This window comes from Solanum pennellii, chromosome 3 (genome assembly GCF_001406875.1).
Source record: "Solanum pennellii chromosome 3, SPENNV200".
NCBI classification, from domain to species: domain Eukaryota; kingdom Viridiplantae; phylum Streptophyta; class Magnoliopsida; order Solanales; family Solanaceae; genus Solanum; species Solanum pennellii.
In genome coordinates, this window is record NC_028639.1 from 24240439 (window position 1) to 24257876 (window position 17438).

Genomic DNA, 17438 nt, shown 5'->3' on the forward strand with positions numbered 1-17438 from the left:
GAGGGTTCTTTTCCTAATTGAGTCTATCTACATCCAAAAATCCATTTGCTTTAACCAATAATGATGTCTTAAGCACGAGATCTACCCTACACAACATGTTTGCGTCTCATATTTGGGAAAGTCAATGTTATTCTCTATCACCTACAATGGTAATGTATATGATGGTGGTGGAAACTTCCACCATAGAAAAACAACTTGCAAATTTGATGAAAGCATAATTAAAGGCCTATCAAAGTACATCAAAAGGTCAAGATATTTAAATAACCAAATTGACAAACATGATAGGAGAATATGGAGAAAAAAGAATCCACGCAATTATGTGCAAATCTTCATGAAACTCAGGAGAAAAGAGAGCCCTTCACAAAACAAAAGGCAATCATCAAAGAGTTTCAAGTGTTGGTCGAAGGTCTAATTCCTGTTGACAAATTGAAGAACTTTGTCAAAGAGGCTATCAAAGATAAATCTGAGTCCACGTACAAGTACTATTTCACATATGTAAAGTCGTATTCTCAAAGAATTGATAACCTAAAAGTACATGTTGGTTATCAACCTCCTAAGTTGCAGCAATTTGACAACAATAAAAATATGAAATAACATGCGACACACTTTGTGGAAACTTGCAATGATGCTAGAACATATGGTGACTATCTTGTTAAGAAACTTGTTAGATCTTTCACGGGATTTGCTTTCGAGTGGTACATAGATCTTGAGTCTAATTCATCGATAGCTGAGAGCAGATGAAGAAACAATCCCTTAAGCGTTTTTATAGCATGAGGCGTGTTGTGAGAATGATAGAGATTGCAAGCCCCTTCAAATAAATGATGAACAAGTCATTGACTTCATAAATCGATGGAGGAGCTTGAGGCTTAACTGTAAAGATCGCCTTAGTGAAACTTATGGGATCGAAATATGCATCCAAGGTATGTATTGGGATCTTCATTACATATTGCAAAACATAAAGCTTAAAACATTTGAAGAACTAGCGACGCGTGCTTATGATATGGAACTGAGCATGACTTCAAATGGAGATCAGGAGTTGTCCAACTTCCAACATACAAAGGAAATATAATTGACATTGAGAATAAGGACAAGCTTTCATCCAAAATTGAAATTGAAGAGTCTATGTAAGTTGATATGTTCCTTGATGTACGAGCCTAAGCTGCAAATCATAATGTTCATCGATGCACGAGACTAAAATGCATGTAATGAAACTCATCAAATTCAAGCTAAATTTTCAAGCTCCAAAGATCCTCAAATTCGAGTTTAAGTCTTCAAATGAAAATACTCCTACTTCATCAAATTCGAGCTAAGTCTTCAAGTCACGAGGCTTCTCAAATTTAAGCAAAACCTTCAAGTTCTAAAGCTCATCAAATTTGAGCAAAATCTGTAAATAAAAATGCTTATTGACGCACAAGTCAAAATAATATGTCATAAAACAAATCAAATCCGAGCTAAGTTTTTAAGTGAAGAAGTTTCTCCAATTGGAGCATAATCTTCAAGTCTCAAATCTCATCAAATTCAAGCAAATTCTTCAAGTCAAAATGCTCCTTGATGCATGATCCTAAAATACATGTCATAAAATTCATCAAATTCTATTGAATATTCAAGTTTTAAAGCTCATCAAATTCGAGCAAAAATATTCAAATCAAAATGCTCTTCGTTGTACGAGCCTAAAATGCATGTCATAAAGTTCATCTAAATGTTGTTGAATCTCAAGTTTCAAAGCTCATCAAATTCGAGTAAAATCTTTAGGTCAAATGCTTCTAACACACGAGTCTAAAGTTCATGCCATGAAGCTCATCAAATTCGTGCTAAGTCTCAAGTGTTGAAACTCTTCCCATTTGAGCTAAGTTTTCAAATTATGATGCTCCTTAAATGTGATCCAAGTCTTCAAGTAAGAAAAACTCCATGAAAATGAGTTAGATTTTTAAATTTTTACTTTTGGCCCTCGTGAGTTTAAATCTATATGGTCAAAAAAATCCAATAGGTTGAAAACCTTGAAATAAATGGCCTAGAAAAATTAGAAAAAGAATCCTTACATGTTTTGCATTGAAGTGTAAAGTAAATACATTTTATTGCTTCAAAATTACAAGAGTTTTTACACATCATAAAGAAGGAACTAAAAAAATTGACTTATCATCCATACAAAAGGTCTAAGTAGAAAAAAATCAAACATCAAGAAGTGGTTTGTCAACTCATCTTGGATGAATTTATCAAGTTCACATCACCTCTTCATCAAGCATCATTGATTCAAATATTCTTATGGATCAATGGATCCATAAGCGAGCCTCAATATTTGACATGATAGCATATTTTGAAGTTTTATCTAATGAGTTGATAATGTGACATGTAGTTTCTCTAAAAAAAACTAGGACAAACTGCGGCAGAATCTCTTTCTCGCGAAAGACAAAACTACAACGGAAGAGGTACAAAGTGTGATACGTTGCTAAGCTTCAATCAAGCATTCTTTAGAAAAAGCAAGTTTGATAGATTTGAAGATGAAAAACACTCAAGTACACTAGTGTCCCGCAATAACCAATAGTTGTCTCGACGGTTAAATGCCGGTTTGGATGGAGAAAAGCTGCCTAAGTACTGGCATGGCAATTAGTCTAGCACAATGATCAATCGATGATTCATCAGTCCCAACACAAATGCTCCTATGAGAACTATGGATAGTTTATCTACTCAAGCAATATTACATTTTTGTTTGAATGAATTTTGGAGTTCGAAAGTGTTCAAGGGACATAAACTTGATAGTTTGGGAGAATATCAATGTGTAGTCTGGATCAAGTGTTATTCATATATTAATTGACGTTGTTAAATTCTATATGTGTGTGTGTGTGTGTGTGTGTAATTGATAAGAATTCAATTGGTTGATTGTTTCAAATTGTGAAAATAATAGAAGAAGAGCCCATCTGTCAATCCTTGTGGTTTATCTCCGACTCATAAGTTGGATAATTGTTTTGCATACGATCACTATGTCTTAAAGATGAGATATAATTGAGCATTTATAAAAATTTGTGTCGTTGTTGCGAATTGGTTAATGATCGTCTTTTGTTGATTTCTAGATTAAAACTTCTGTGCATTTTGTGTTCTTATTATTCTGTGTTTGTGTTGTTGCTTGACAGAACAAAGCAAGGAGGACCAGGGGAATGATGACGGAAGTTTCGATGGTGTGGCTTTTGCAAATGATTTTTCCAATGAGGAAGCACCCATGAAATTGGGTGTAGATGGAGCAATTCACCTACAACTAAAGGTAGGGAGAGTTATATTTCAAGTGACTAGTCCAATGCTTTATCTACTACAAATGAAGTGACTATTTGGAGGCAAAGCGGTGGATCATGTAAATCAACACATGAAAATTTGTGTGGAAGTTTGTCTCCCTTTCAAGAGTTGGAACATCAGTCAAGAACTTGTAAGTCTAAAGTTGTTTCTTTTCTTATCGATCGGATGCGTTGTCATATTGCTTGGAGGCTGAGTTGAGATGCTAACATAGGTACATTCATGCAAATCATGAGAAGGAAAAAACTGAGGCATCAAACATTGTCAACACATTTAAGATTCTTATAGGTTATCAGCCTGCCTCAACTTTATTTTATTTGGTTTGTACATTTTTTGTCTGTTTATTATGCTTCCTGGTTTACTTTGTACTCTGAGACTCTAGTAGCGTCGTTATATGTTTCGACCCCGTGGGTAAGCATTTAGTATTTGATCAGATGTATAGATCATCTTTGGTGACTATACAGAGGTGTGACACTCAAGCTGACTTTATTGTGTTGGATATGCTTGATTTGATGGTATCCTAGGCATGGACTGGTTATCCCCCTACCATGCGATCTTGAATTTCTTTGCTAATAATGTTACCTTAGCAATGCCTGGTATCCCTCTAGTGGTGTGGTAGAGTTCTTATAGTCACACACCAATTAAGGTTATTTCTTATGTTTGGGCCAAAAGGTTAGTATCCAATGAATACTTGGCCTATTTGGCTTATGCTTAAGATGTTAGTTGGAGGGTTTTAAAGTTGATCCGGTTCCTATTGTGTGCGATTTCACAGATGTCTTCTCTGGCGATATATCTAGCCTTCTCCCTATTGTAACTTGATGCCCTTTTGTTTTGGTATTTGTGGTCGATTCTTGGCCTTAGCCTATACATATGCTAGTGAATGCCTTATAATTTTTATTTTGGAGTCGTTATCCCTTGGAAATCTTCTGTCGTTGCTCCAAACGCTTCTAGATCCCTATAGATTGATGTAGTTATAACACCCCGTATGCTAGAAAGTCCAGATTGTAGAAAATCAGAAGTTGCAGGTGCTACCAAGGGGACCACCTATGGACCGTATGTGGGGCCCATGTTGCCTACCTGCAACTCCTTCCCAGAACCCTCCAGGAAAATTCAGGTAAGTCTGGACCCATGCCAAGACCTACGGACCGCATGTCAGACCATGGTCCGTGGTTCAGACCCTACAAATTCCAGTATCTGAAGCCGAACGACGGCTGACCAGGACGGTCCATCAGTCAAGCCAAGACAACGTTTAAGTCTGGGATCATTTGGTCATTTTCCTATGCATTGGACACCTAAACTATGTCATTTAACCCATAAACTACGTCGTTTTTGTCAGTTTTAGTCTAGTAACTTAACCAGAACTTACCCTAACCAATTCATTCTCAAAGAAGTTGATCAAACCAAGCAAAAAAAGAGAAAAAACATTGACCAAACCCTCTCCAAGAAAGAAATGAGTTTCCCTCAGTTCCACCCCAAAGTTGAAGAATTTATCCGTGGAATTCGTCACCAGATATGTGGGATTTCACTAGTTGGTTTTTTTTCACCTATTAGGTTCCTAGAATTCAGTCAAATTCTTGATTTCCTTCAGTATATTTAGAGTCAGGGTTTATAGTATTTCAGATTATAGTTGTGGTTTAGTTGTTCCCTTGATCCTAATCAAAATATTACATTTTTATAACTATGTTGGTTAATCCTTGCATGAAATTTAGAACCCTAGTTGTGTAGATTCGTTTAGTTCATTAATTACACTTACTAGGTCAGTTTATACATATATACATGCATCAATTTTCAAATGCTTCATTATCACTAATGAATGTTGCATTTTCAGAATCTCGAGCTATCCAGTTTATTTCAGTTATGTTGTATTTTATACATTTTATTGGGAGTAGTCTTAATACGGAGTTGGGCTAGGGTCGGCCACCCTCATAGTCCCAGAATTACATGCCCCCGTAGGTAAGTCCCCTCTAAGGGAATTATAATTAGTAATCACGTCAGTCATGCATTTATACCCCTGTCAAGGTATATTGAGTCCTCTCGATAGGGCATATACATCGGACTCCACGTTTAGCTCACGTGGTTTTATGTCGGCTATTAGTAGCTCCCACAGTCAGATTCTAGCGCATTGACCAGGTTACCAGTTATATGTTTTGTATTCAATTTCAGTATGTATGAACTTGGTCATTGCATTCAGTTTAGTTCATATTCCGCATGTTTAGTATATTCTTCATGTTCGTCTTATATCATCGATCAGTATGCTTTTATTTCAGTTATGTATATGTTGTTCAGCTTTATCCTATCCTACATTTTCAATATCTTTCAAGTATTGAAGCATACTTGGTGCTACATCTTCACGTGATGTAGGTTCACGTCCTCAACATCCAGATCACACATAGATCAGTTTCCGATCACCAGTTTAGCAGTACCAGTGGTAAGTCCTCATTCTTCAAGGACGATTGACATGTTTTCTATTTAGTCTTTCCATTTTTTGTTCCGGTTTTCCTAGAGTTAGCTGGGGTCATGTCCCAACATCTCTATTCAGTAAGAGACTTTTATCCATACATGGTTAGATTCAGTTTTGGCTTGGAGTTTGATCTTTCATTAGTCATTAAACTCACAATATTCAGATGGTATTGAGTGTTCCCCATTTCAGTTTATATCATGTTTTAAGCTTCCTCACATTATTCCTCATTTTAGTTTATCTTAGGATGCTTATAATATGCCAGACGGGTTAGCTTGGGGTCACTCGTGATCCTAAGATCCATATTATGTCAAGGGGCTAGCTTCGAGGCATGATAGTAGGTGATATGGATCATAGACTATGAATCCTTAGTTAGGCGACAACTCCACTTTTATTGGAATTTCATCAATAAATTTCTTATGTTACGACCTTAGTATGTTAAGGTTGGGATTTTAGGATTTAATGGTAACATTGGACCTGGTTATGGATTCTGAGCAGGAGTAGCTCACTTATGACACAATGGAGGTTTTGTTGTATGATACCTTTCCGCTTGATGATGAGTGTGTGAGTATAAGGTTCTTCAAATTGTTCTACCCATGGTTTGAGGTCCGAACGCATTTCTACTAATCGTGGTTTAAGTCTAGGCATGCTTTTATTAGTCATGTTTGAGTCCTAACGTCTTGATTCTTTTGGGTTCTTCGAGGTGTCTTCGTCACAGTTCAGAGTTTGGGGTCGACCGTATGAGTTTCAAAATATACTTAGTCATATCTAGGGATACCATTAACTCTGTTCTGTACTTATCGCGCTTATGAGGGTCTATTTGGGTTATTTTCATTTACATTTCGCAAGAGTATACCTTATGGGCTTATGGGGTCCATTTAGGTTGTCATTATCTAATTTACTTCATCATTCTGTTTGTGCTAGATTATTGAGGTGTATAATTAGACTTTCTGTTGTGTTACGTTCTTATGACCCTTATCTATCGTTTATTTCTTCACTTTTCCTTATGTATTTGCTTTCCAAGTTCAGTCGCCCTATGATGTCTATTGTGTACCTGTTGTTTTGGTACTCATACTACATTCTACATATGTGTTTCGTAATGAAGATCTGAGCGCCAACCGACTGTGTTGATTTCGAGCTTCAACGGGGACTCCCAGAGATAAAGGGTGAAGAGATGACGTCCTAGTTTGACTCGTCTCCTTCTGTTTATAGTTTTTGGCTAGTCTTTTGCATTTGAAACAAGTCTGTACTTATTTTGGTTTTTGTAGCTTGTACTCTTTTTAGTATAGTAGCTTTGTGCCCTTATCCACCAGTTAGTGAGATTGGATCTTGTATTGTTGTATATTTATGTCATTTCGTTTTTCAGATGTGTATCCCTTTGTGTTGTTGTTATCTTCTCGTTGGTTGTTGATTGTGTCCATTATGTTTGTTTTCTTATCGTTCCTGATATGATATGACTTACCTAACAATAAGTCTTCATAGGTGCCATCAAGATCTGAGTTTTCAGATCGTGATAAAATTTCAGTTCAACCTCCCCCAATAATTACATAGATAGAGAATAAAGAACGAGAGAATATTGCAGTACAATAATGATTTTGGGGGAAGAAGAAAAAAAAGAGAGAAATGTCTTAATTTTTTTTTAAAAACTGAAGAGATATCCTTGAGCCAAGAATTACTGTTTTCTTTTTCTTGAAAAAAAATAAAAACAAATAAGTCCCAATCCTTAAAAATTACGTTTGGGGTCGTGGTATTCAATTCTTCCATATAAGTGTATGATAGTGACATCATGGCTATGACCCATTTAGAAGATGTTCATTTTTTTTCCTTGTGTGTGAAATGGTCAATTGGAATACCCTTTTATTGATTCTGGAATTGCAAGCAAAGGTCTTCAATTGGTCCCTCACTTGTTTTCCTATCAAAACTTTCCTCCATTTATATCACCTACACGTACCATTCTCTATATATATTCCCTCGTATTTTTGACCAGAAAATTTGATCAGAATGGTAAAATAACATATTCCACATTATGTTATTTTACTTTTCTAAATATTTTTATAATTTTAACTTTAATATCTCTCAATTAAAAAATTAAAAGAATCAATTTATTTTTAAAATAAAAAATATTATAGACTTTTAAAATTTTTAATCAAATTCTGATTAAATTTTCAAATTATTTAACATTATCCCTTTAGGACTACGCCCCTTTCAGAAATTGTTTATTTTAGTTAGTGCTCATAATATTATTAAACCAACATGGTGCGATATACCTAAATTTATTTCTATACCACTCATGTGTGACAAGGCTAAATGCTTTTTCTTAGTCTTTTAATACGTGGATTATTAATGTTGAGACTAAGGAATTTATATAATTAATAATATATACTTTGGAAGGGGTAAAATTTGACTTTTCTAATTAAAAAATAAATTTGGGAATAGTTGAATTTTGTTGTGTTGCTAAAATTCCAAGCCCAACCAACCCTTTTCTTCCCTATGGGCCCTATTCTTTGTCTTCCTTTGTTTTTTTCTCTCTCACACCCACAAAGACACATAGTTGTTGCAGCTTAACATCATTATAGCTTTATGCAAATTTATTCTAACAGCTTTGTTTACTTGAATAATCCCTACTTTTTTTCCCTTAATTTGAGACTAGAGATTTGGCTTTTGAAGTTTGTATCTTTGTTTTGAGGGTAGAATGGAGATACAGAATGGTAGCAGCAAGTCAAAGATTGATGATTATCAAGTGGTAGAGCAAATTGGAAGAGGAGCTTTTGGAACAGCATTTCTTGTTATGAATACCACTGATAATAAGAAGTAAGCAACTATTTTCTCTCTCTTTCCTCATAACAGTTACTATTTGCTTACCAAATCAGGATGTGGTAGATTTCTTTTTGGAGGTACTGTTGGGAATTAAACACACAACACACACAAATAATCTAGAGAAAAGAGAAACGGAACACAAACGGGACACACAAGAATTTAACGTGGTTCGGTTTCCCTACTCCACGACTGTAACAGGAGGATTTTTATTTCACTTGTGCTACTATTTTGAATTACAAATACAAGGATCATATTTATAGGAAAACCAAATAGTTAACCTAGGGTTTCAGTAATGGGTCGGGCCGGCTCACAAGCCTCCACAAAGCCCAACAATCTCCCACTTGGAGGCTTGAAGAATTTCAACTGCCATCCACTTAGAACACTTGTATCTCTAGTAATCTTTTTCAACTCTCTCCTGCTACAGCGGCCTTCTCATCAGTCAACTGAAAGGCCCGTTGAAGCTCCCCGAAGCTTCAACACATCAGTCACGGCTGAAACTGCCCTTGACTCGTCCTCGGTCCCTACCGGCTCCCACTTGAGACACGAACTGCCGGATCCTAGAACTCCCTGAGAACAAACACTCTCCATACTCAGCAAGAAATTTTCTGGAGACGTATCAACAGCTGGAATACTGGTTCTCTTGACCCACTGTCTTCTAGGAGCCTTGGCTGAAGCACGGCCGGTGCTCCCACTGCCACAAACGCCTCTGACTGGTCTTCCTGAACCTTTCCTTGCTCGTTCATCCTGAATCTGACCTGTGGCTCTGGGTTTCTTTCTTGCAAAGACAACCTTCTTCTGCCCACGAGATTCTGTGAACCGGACTTTGTTTTTCTTCTGAACTGGGACGGTCACTCCCTCAGACGGTAATCCGACAATATACAACGATCCTCTTTTTGTTCCACGAGCCATGACAAGATTGCCCCTCACGACCTTCCACTGCCCATTTCCGAACTTCACATGATGTCCCTGTTCATCCAACTGCCTAACAGAAATCAAACTTTTCGTCAAGCTTGGAACAACTCTGACATCCTTCAAGGTCCAGAAACCGACTGGCGTCTTCAGCACCATGTCACCCATGCCCGTAACATCAAGAGCTCTATCGTCTGCAAGCCTTACCTTTCCAAAGTCTCCAATAACCAGATTCTGCAATGCTTCACTGCTGTGGGTAGCGTGAAAAGAAGCACCAGAATCCATGACCCAGGAATCCACATTGCTCTCCGCGCAACAGATAAACAAATCCTCGTTGACGCTGTCTTCTGCAATGTTGACTTGTTTGTCTTTCTGGCATTGATTCCTGAAATGCCCCACCTCCTTGCAGTTCCAACATGTTACACCTGAGCCATCCCGAGCCTTCGACTGACTCCTTCTTCGGTTCCTGCTCCCACTACCTCTGTTATTTCCTCTGCCTCTGACGACGTTTAGCATATCACCTGATGATTCTCCAGAACTCCTTCTTCTGACATCCTCGCCAAGAACGAGATCACGAATCTTCTCAAAGGTGAATCCATTAGGTCCCACTGAACTGGCAACTGCTGTAACCGTTCCGGACCAACTGTCAGGCAATGATGATAACAGTAGTAAAGCTTGAACTTCATCATCGAACTTAATGCCAACTGACAAAAGTCTGGCTAAGATCGAATTCAATGAGTTGATGTGCTCGGTAACTGAACTGCCTTCCTTCATCTTTGTGTTCACCAACTCTCTAATCAGAAAAATTTTGTTTGCTGCAGATGGCTTCTCGTACATGTTAGACAAGGCTTCCAAGATGCCTTTCGCTGTCTTCTCCTTAAGAATGTTGAACGCAACATTCTTGGTCAACGAGAGTCGGATAACTGACATAGCTTTCCGATCCAAAACTGCCCACTCTGCATCAGACAATTTTCCTTGCTTGTCACCCAACACTACGTCCAAATCTTTCTGAACCAGCAAATCTTCAATCTGCATCTTCCACCAACTGAAATCTGTACCATCGAACTTCTCAATTCGGAACTTCCCATCTTCTGTCATCTCAAAGGACTAAATGAGATACTCGGTACAACTAATTTCAGATCTTGGTAATTTCGTCAGAAATATTGCACCACAAAAAAAATCGCACACACCTTCGGCAATTCCCTTAACGGCGTCTTGCACGGCTGTAGCTTGCGAACGGCGGCGGCACACTCCTTCCTGCACACAGTTCTTCACACAAGAACCCTAGGTGACAATTTCTCACAATTTGTGTTACAGTGTTGTTGAAACCTCGCTCTGATACCAATTGTTGGGAATTAAACACACAACACACACAAATAATCTAGAGAAAAGAGAAACGGAACACAAACGGGACACACAAGAATTTAACGTGGTTCGGTTTCCCTACTCCACGACTGTAACAGGAGGATTTTTATTTCACTTGTGCTACTATTTTGAATTACAAATACAAGGATCATATTTATAGGAAAACCAAATAGTTAACCTAGGGTTTCAGTAATGGGTCGGGCCGGCTCACAAGCCTCCACAAAGCCCAACAGGTACCAGCTTCAATTTTTGCTGGGTAGGAGGAGCCTTTTTGTTTGTTTTTATTTTTCCTACTTTTGGTGCGCACTCGCTCCTATGCAATAGCTTGCAAACCCGTAGTAGGCAAGCTCATTGCGACAAGTTCGATCCAGAAGGTAAATCCCTTGGTTTTGTTGGCAAACTTGAGACCTCCAACATGGATGTCCAAGCTTAAACCACTGGCCTCCCGAAGGGTCTTCGTTGGAGGAGCTTTGCTTTTCTGTCTCTGAATTAATAAAATGTCACTTAATTACCAAAAGAGAAGTCTTGAGATAATAAATGTTATGTGCTGATGAAGATCTTGAAAATAAAGTGATTTGTTGTGACCACAATTAATATTTTCTTGCATTTGCAGTGACATAATGATACAACTTTAAATGACCCTTTTCTTATTGAGTTAAAGCCCATGCCTAATACTGAACCCATTTCCTACAACATTCAAATTATTTTAACTAACAAGTAATACAAATTCCTCCTTTTAGGTATGTTCTGAAGAAGATACCTTTAGCAAAGCAGAGAGACAAGTTCAAACGTACCGCACTTCAAGAGGTCACTTCAAATGCTTCATTATATTGTATTCTTTTAATCAATTTCCTATATTACCTAATTTTGATGTTAGCTTGATCAGAGACTTCAGCTTCTTACCAAATGCATGGGTACATAATTCAATGCTTAAACTGAGAAAACTAAAGTTAGGTTGCTTATTTTAATGACCCTCTTACATTTTACATTGGGAAGCTATACTAGACAAAAGCGTTGCATCATAATTAGTACCTAACTGAAGTTGATATCTATAATCAATAGTTTGTGTCTCTTATCCAATATTTTAACTGCCTCATTGAGGTCAATAAATCCATTATCGTAAATTTTGTGCCTACTTCTTTTCTTGTCTGGGACAGCCTCTCTACCTTTACATGGTAGGGGTAAGGCTGCGTACACACCACCTCCCAAGACCCCACTTTTGGGATTACACTGGGTATGTTGTTGTCTTTCATCGTCAGCCATCAATGTCCTTTCCTTACAATCCTTAATTTTGTTTCCAACTGCTGCATTTGCTTTCTATTATGAAATAAATATTCCACAAATTTAAGTTTAAGCATTTCCGTAACTTTAAATTGGTCTTCAGTCATGAATGTCCTTGAGACAAATTCCAGTTCACAATAGAAGGCAACTTTTTCTTAAAAATTAGAACTTAATTAATCTAGTCCTATAAAAATAAGAGCATTTTGAACAAATGCCAGGTCATTCATCATCACTCTCATATCACAGAACTGCTATTTCTTTTGGCATGTCGTTTTTCACTATTTTACTCTTGTACATTTGAAAGAATAGTGCTTCAATTCAAACCCTTCTTTGTATGGGCAATCTTCCTTAGTAGTTTAATAATGATGATTAGACGAATGGTTAAGTATATTGGTGAAAATCTTCAATGATATCCCCAACGAATTCTGTGACCTCTGTGTTGGATACCACTAATTGAAACTGTAAATATGGTTTAATATTTCTTGGCATCTGCTCAACAGGATGAAGTATGGATATCAATGTCCTAGATTAACTACGGATGAAGCTGAAGTAGAAATAGAACTTTCAAATTACTTATTTGTTTTTTTGTTACTTGATTAGTAGATCCTTTGGTAACAAGAGATACATAAGGAAAAATAAAATAACTGAAGGTAACTAATGGAATTCCAAAGGTGGCATGAGCTGATAATTTGGGGTGCAAGAGAACTAATATTGGAATTTAGAATTTTTGGTAGAGAAAAAACGTGGAGAACTATTGTGAGTGTGACCATACAAACCAAAATCTTATAGCAGAAGTTTGCAAACTTCTGAATTTAGTTGACTGAAACTCTTAGATTGTATAAGTATCTGTGGATTTTTCTACTTGTTGAACTTGTAATAAATGCTAAAATCAGTTTGTTTTTTTTAATTTAGGTGACTGCTCCTAAAAATTTTTTGTGAAGAACTTTATACGCCCCAATGGGTCAAATATATATTTCCTTTTCTCTTATTATGTTGTCATTATCCTGTCAGAGATGGGATGACCTTTAATAAGAAAACCTTCTGCCGCAGCCTTAGATTCTCTTGAGTTTATGGTAGCAAATAGATAGTGCTGCATTGCAGTCAAAAAAGTTATGCAGTTGATAAGTTAACTATAGTCTTACCCTGTACTTCCTATTTGAGATTTATTACTATTAATAATAAAATAAGCCATGAAGGACTTCGCCTGGTGGTATATTAGCTTAAAAAGTATACTTTTACCTTTACCTATCGAAAAAATTGAGTCTTACCTTTGAAACCACACATGTTCAGCTTCTCTTATTATTTAGTATTCTCATCAAGAGTCAGGCCACGTAAAATGGAATGATACTATGTTGAGTATATAGGTTTGCATAATGTTAAGCTAATTAATATCTGATGATATCTGTGTATGTATTACTCTATGGCAGATGGATCTGATAGCTAAGTTAAGTCATCCATATATCGTGGAGTACAAGGATGCTTGGGTCGAGAAGGTATTATGTTATTCAGTTTCTAGAACAGGATTTGGAATTGAAATAATTATCCTTGACTTGAGCAAAATTCTATATCGAGTTGCCTCAATACAGGGTTGACTTTGTTTTCCTTTCAGGGGAACTGGATATGCATCGTTACCAACTATTGTGAAGGTGGAGATATGTGAGTGGTTATCCTAGACTTGCTAGCATTTTAATACTTTTTTATTGACATTTTAATTTTACGTTTCTCCCAAAAGATGGTCAAAACATATTTGTTGATTGAACTACCCTATTATGGTTGTATATGAAGAATCTTTAGACACCTTCTAAATTACAAGGTTGAAAGCATCAAAATCATGGGAATGTTTTATGGCGTAATATGAAGACAATGTCTTTTCTGTTTTTTGGGTAATCAGGGCAAAGATCATAAGGAAGTCTAGAGGAGCTCTCTTTACAGAAGAGGTAGTTTAGATGCAACTTCCATCATAATGGGTTCTCCATACTAGCGTGGTTCACTTAAAGTTTATGTGTTCACCAACTTTTTCCTGTGCAGAAACTCTGCAAATGGCTGACTCAGCTATTACTGGCGGTAGATTATCTGCACTCCAACCGTGTTCTACACAGAGACGTGAAGGTATAAACAGGCCCTGATCTATTAATGAGCTTTACTTGTATGACATGTTTTAACATGAACTACTTCGATTTATTTCAGTTATCTAACATTTTTGTCACGAAGGACAGTGACATCCGGCTAGGTAAGAATGACAACCAAGTGCATCATAGCACCCTCCTTGCTTTTATGTTATCTATGAATCAAATCTGTTTGCTTTTTTTACACAGGTGATTTCGGATTCGCAAAACTTTTAGATGGAGAAGGCCTTGCTTCCTCGGTACGAGTTCTCTGTATATTCATACAGCTTAGTGGAAAAATTAGCTCCTGCTTATTAGCAATGAACTGTGATCGCCTTAATAAATGATTCAATATGTTTACGTAGTGACTAGCTAGAGGGCACCCCATTCCTTTCCAATATTGAGAAAACTAGGTGTTCTGTTTAGTTATAGTATGTCATCTTGTTGTGATTTCTGTGTATGGTAGTTTTCAATTATAAAATGCCCTGCCTTATGTGCTTGAGGAACATGCTACTAGTTCTAACTTCGCCAATAACTTATATTAGTGACTTGTTGCCTCCAAACAGGCTGTTGGTACTCCAAACTATATGTGTCCTGAGCTCCTTGCTGATATACCATATGGCTACAAATCTGACATATGGTCTCTTGGTAAGAGAACTGGCGAAGTAATGCATTTCCTTTTTATTATTTCCTTAATAATGAAGCAATAGTTTGATGTGGTTGTAGGATGCTGTATGTTTGAAATTGCTGCACACCAGGCACCATTTAGAGCTCCAGTACGTTGACTTTTCAGCTATCTATGAACATCATAATTCATAATTCATCGTTTACCTTTATATATTATTTGTGTGGAACATTGAAAGGTTTTTTTATTCGGCAGGACATGACAGGACTTATCAATAAAATAAACAGGGGCTCTTTATCACCACTTCCAATTATATATTCCTCCAACTTGTAAGTAGCTTCCAACCATTGTTAAGAAGTGGTTCTTATTTCTACTTAACACTTATAATTGTTTATCTAGCCACTAATAATTAAACTGACAAGATGGATCAATGCTTCCAGGAAACAGATTATTAAAAGCATGCTAAGGAAAAGCCCTGAACACAGACCAACAGTGAGTGCAAGATGCATATATTCAAATGCAATTAAATCTGAAATTGTCAGTCTTTCTGATTTGTTTTTTCGTCATCACTTTCAGACTGCGGAGTTGTTAAGGCATCAACATTTGCAGCCATACCTCTTTCACTGCCGCAACCCTTCATCTGCTTTTCTTCCAGTGAAGTCTCCAAACAGCCCAAAGGAAAAAACAAAGCAATCACCTGGAAAATGTGGCAGTCCTAGATTCATAAGAGAAAGACCTCTAAGGCTAAAAGAGAAGAGTCCTGTTTTTCACTTTGATGGAAGTGACAAATCTCTTGGGCTTAAAGAGAAGGGTCCTGTTTTTCACTTTGATGAAAGGGACAACATTCGGCCACGAAATTTATCTGAGAACTATGACGCATTTAAAGCCAAACTTGAGACTAAGAGAGTTGATCCTACTAGCTACTCCGCAAAGATATTTGTAGATGGTGTGGATTCTAAATGTTGGGATGCTATTGAGGCAGCTATTTGCAATGGAGACGATGAATCCGACCCTTTATTGCAAGAAGGAAGTACAAATACAGCGAACTCTTCAAGATTCATGGCAAATATGCACTCTGATGAGCAAGAAAAAGTTTCTGTTGAGCATGTTCAACAATCTGAAGAAGGCGACAGGGAGGATGACAAAACAAAAGACCTTGAGGAGTTGAGCACGCCAAGTGGCAGTGGAGAAGCAGACTTGAATGAACTAGATTGTATCTCCGCAAAGCCTAGCAGAATGATTTCGTCTAGTGGAAGCTCCACTGAGAAAACACGGTCTTATGATGAAGAAAGCACTTCATCAACTACACGACCTGCAAAATCTGATATTGATGCTGAACTAAGGTGTCATGCATCTGAAAGTGAAAATGTTGGTGAGTTTAAAGGAGTTTCTGTTGACCACATAGCTTCTGAAAGAAATAGGTCAAGCCCACTTAAAGATGAGATAGAAAAGAATGCAAATATGGTTGAAGATGCTAAACGTCAAGCACTAGATGATAGGGTTTCACTGCTTAAGGCACTAGCTGCCTTAGCTGGTGACGGGCACAAGAACGACTGGGAAAATCCGACTCAAGAAAGAGCTGAAGCTCTGGAATCCCTTTTAGAGGTTTGTGCACGACTACTCAAGCAGGAAAAAATTGATGAGCTTGCTGGTGTGCTGAAACCATTTGGTGATGATGCAGTTTCATCCAGAGAAACGGCAATATGGTTGACTAAAAGCCTCATGAGTGCACAAAAATTGGCCAAGGGATCGTGATTTTGTGATGGCAGCTTTCCCTTTACTGAAAAACTACTGTACAGAGTGATTTGTGTGGGTTGACATAGATGTTTAGCTTGACTGTTGTTTGTTACCTTCTAAATGATTTGATTTATGGGAAAGCTTACTTTGAAAGAAGCTTCTCCGGTGTGGGTGCGAACTAAGTTATTGTTGGAGGCTTGATGGATTAGTTTGAGAGTGTAATTGTAGTACATCTGATGAAATTGTGAAGATCTTAAATTACCCTAAACTTTAGTTTGCTAATGCTTTCTCTTTTGATTTTCCATTATTATTATATTATACGACAAGTGTGCTCCTTCTGAAGCAACAACTGCTTCTGAACATTACTTCAGCTTCTTGCTTTTGAACATTAGGTGATGCTTTTACCTTGTTCTTTATTATGAAAATTTGTCATTGTTGAAATGTTCTTTTGGGAATAAGTGTTATACTCTAAAGAAGAAAATAAGAAGTATGTAACAGAAGAAAGACAATGGGTGGAAAAACTCCCATCTTTCATTCAGAATCTTCAAGCCTATATATTAAAAATTATCCGAGGTCAGACATTTCAAACTCATCATTCATCGAGTTCTCAAATCTTCTAACATGACACGACAATTTTCAGTAAAAATAAGATATTAACATGCAAACAAATAATGAGCATCTTTCCTTGGTCCCCAATCTTAACAAACAATGTATGCTCATAAGGTATTGAAGGGTTGCATTTAGAAAAATTGTCAACAAAATTCTGAGATACAATGAAAAATGAAGCAACATACAGTAGAAAAACATAAAAGAACAGAAAATTACGTGATTATTTAATATTACTACATATATATATATA

At 37.0% G+C, this 17438-nt stretch overlaps 1 protein-coding gene across 2 annotated transcripts; it reads left to right on the forward strand.

The window, feature by feature from the left end:
• The first annotated feature begins 8234 nt into the window (after positions 1-8234).
• Positions 8235-16861, forward strand: LOC107012171 (serine/threonine-protein kinase Nek6-like). 2 transcript variants are annotated; one of them, XM_015211938.2, is made up of 13 exons: positions 8235-8551; positions 11572-11638; positions 13540-13605; positions 13722-13768; positions 14004-14049; positions 14141-14221; positions 14300-14342; positions 14428-14477; positions 14784-14865; positions 14944-14993; positions 15098-15171; positions 15283-15334; positions 15419-16861. In XM_015211938.2, the coding sequence occupies exons 1-13, from the start codon at positions 8433-8435 to the stop codon at positions 16595-16597; spliced, it is 1956 nt and encodes a 651-aa protein (XP_015067424.1). In that variant the 5' UTR covers positions 8235-8432; the 3' UTR covers positions 16598-16861. The 2 variants fall into 2 exon arrangements, with proteins under 2 accessions (XP_015067424.1, XP_027771640.1); XM_027915839.1 differs by lacking the exon at positions 11572-11638.
• Positions 16862-17438: the final 577 nt, after the last annotated feature.